This window comes from Fukomys damarensis, unplaced genomic scaffold (genome assembly GCF_012274545.1).
Source record: "Fukomys damarensis isolate Sample0158 unplaced genomic scaffold, DMR_v1.0_HiC HiC_scaffold_13, whole genome shotgun sequence".
NCBI classification, from domain to species: domain Eukaryota; kingdom Metazoa; phylum Chordata; class Mammalia; order Rodentia; family Bathyergidae; genus Fukomys; species Fukomys damarensis.
Window position 1 is genome coordinate 36337000 of NW_022900925.1, and position 2286 is coordinate 36339285.

General features: G+C 65.4%; 1 protein-coding gene across 1 annotated transcript in view; it reads left to right on the forward strand.

The window, feature by feature from the left end:
* The first annotated feature begins 814 nt into the window (after positions 1–814).
* Ppp1r1b (protein phosphatase 1 regulatory inhibitor subunit 1B) overlaps positions 815–2286 on the forward strand; it is a 5649-nt gene continuing 4177 nt past the window's right edge. The window contains exons 1-3 of the mRNA XM_010620040.3: positions 815–977; positions 1115–1137; positions 1371–1446. Of these exons, the coding sequence (XP_010618342.1) occupies positions 944–977; positions 1115–1137; positions 1371–1446 (133 nt within the window). The 5' untranslated portion in view covers positions 815–943. The remainder of the gene's footprint in view (positions 978–1114; positions 1138–1370; positions 1447–2286) is intronic.

The window sequence follows — 2286 nt, forward strand, 5'->3', positions numbered from 1 at the left end:
CCAGAAGCCCGAAGCACACCCCTGAGCCGGCCGCCCCTCCAGGGCCCCGACCCCACCCGCAGGCCCAGCTGGGGTCGCGGACCTCGCTCTGGCTCTTTCCGCTCTTAAGGTCCCTGCCGAACCCCGAGAGGGAGAGGTGGCCCGCCAGGCCGCAGCCCAGCGGGGCACTTGTTGCTGGAAGGAGTCTGGGCCGAGCGGCCTCGGGAGGGGCGGCAGCGTTGGGGACTCGCGGGGAGGTGACAGCTTCAGCGCATTTCCCCGAGCTCGGAGGGGACCCACTTAGGCCACAGTGGGTCTGTTTGTGGCAGTGGTGGGGGCCGGGCCCCTCCCTCCAGCTCGGCTCTCTGAGCAGGCAGAGCAGCGTCTCATTGCTCTGGGCACCAGGTGGAGAGTTCCCTGGCCCCAGAAGGACTCGCCCCCAGGCACCCCCGGCCCTAGGGCGCCCCGGGGTGGGTTTGGAGGTGCCGGCCAGCCCTGCAGGCTTGCAGCTGGACCTGGTTCCTCTGGAGCCCATGAACTGATCTTAGGTGAGCAGGGCCATGTCTTCCCAGAGGGTCCAGACTGGAGAAAGAAAGGGCAGGAGAAGGAAGACACCGGTTCCAGAGTGGCCTTGGAGGGGACAGAGCTGGGGTGGGACTAGGGGATTGGACGTCCTGGGCTTTTTCTAATCTTTTGGACTTGGTGTGTGCTGTGTGACCTTGAGCATGCTGCTAAACCTCTCTGAAACTGGGGTTTTCATCTGTGTACAGTGGAGGGGCTGAGGGAGCTACAGAGCTGCTTCCCCTCCAGGAGTCTTTGATTCAGAGGCTCCCTGAGGACTCCAAAGCGCCGCTCTCTGCTGCCTGGGGGTGGGGTGCGTGGACCTGGGGTGTCTGTCCTGCAGGTGTCTATCCTCTCTCGCCCTCCATCTCCTCAGATCCGGCGCCGGAGGCCAACCCCTGCCATGCTGTTCCGGCTCTCAGAGCACCCCTCGCCAGGTAGGGCCTTCCCTTGCTGCCAGGAAGGGGGGAGGGGGCACTTTGTTCCTTGGAGGCTGAGATTTGGGGACAGTCACTGGACTCTCTCCCTCCTCTCCCCGCCTCTGCTGGTGCCGTGCTCGCGGTGGACTCTGCAGAGGAGGAAGCCTCACCCCACCAGGTGAGTCCCCCGCCAGCTCCAGGAGGGTACAGTGGCACCTCCGAGAGGGCCGGGGGCCAACAGGTCCTCCTGCACCCTCAGATGGGCAGGCAGAGGCCCTGAAGCCACAGCGGGAAGGGGGCACTGGCAGAGGCTGGAGCAGCTGTCCTCCTTGCTCTGTCGCTGCTGTGGTGGGGTGGCGGGAGTGGGGAGGGCACGGCCCCGGGAGCCCCTGAGCCTTCTGTTCCCTGCAGAGGGCCTCAGGAGAGGGGCATCACCTCAAGTCCAAGAGACCCAACCCCTCTGCCTACACACCACCCTCGCTGAAAGGTACCACCTGCCGTGTGCCCACTGCTCCCAGGGCGGGCTGGCCCTGCCGGCGGGAGGGGTGGCTTCCCACCTGGCAGCCTGAGATCGCTGCGCCTGCAAGACACAAGGGGCCCGGCGACTGAAAGGGCAGCTGGAGCCCTGCAGCAGGCTGTGGGGGAGAGGAGGGGTGGTCTGGGCCAGACGCCCCTTGCAGGGCGCCTTCTCCTCTCACCCCGTTTGCTGCCAGACCCTTCCCGTGACTGCTCCTCAGCTCTGTAGTGATAGGCGGGCCACCCCCATAGCCACACCCCTGGGCACTCAGGCTGGGGTTCAGCGGCACAGCACTTGCCTAGCATGCGTGAGGGACAGGAAAAGCTAAGGAAGACTTGGAGACTGGCCTCAGTCCCTACCCTCCTGGGTCCCTGGCCTCCCAACGTCAGGGAGAGCTCGCCGGGTGGGGGATGGACTTGGGTTTGAGGGCTCAGAGGAACCAGGACAGAAGGGTGACACAGAGGCTTCAGGGCCACCAGGCCTGGTCTCTGGCCAGGGAGTACGGGAGCCACCTGAAGAAGAAAGGGGTGTGGACTGGGGGTGCAAAGGGCAGCCCCAGGGCCATGCCCAGAGCTCCCCGGGAGGGCAGAGAGGTTCCCAGCACCAGCGAAGGTCACCGGGAGCAACTGCCGCTGTCTGCTGGGCTGGGCACGGAGGACTTGAAAGGAGAGGGACGGGAGTGGCCTCAAAGCGGGGCTAGGGAGAGGTGACTTTTCAGGGATGCGAGAAACCGGCCCTCATCCTAGCCCAGGTGAGAGAAAGGGGCAAAAACTGTCCCTGGGAGTTTTCTGAGGGGTGCTGGGAGTCGAG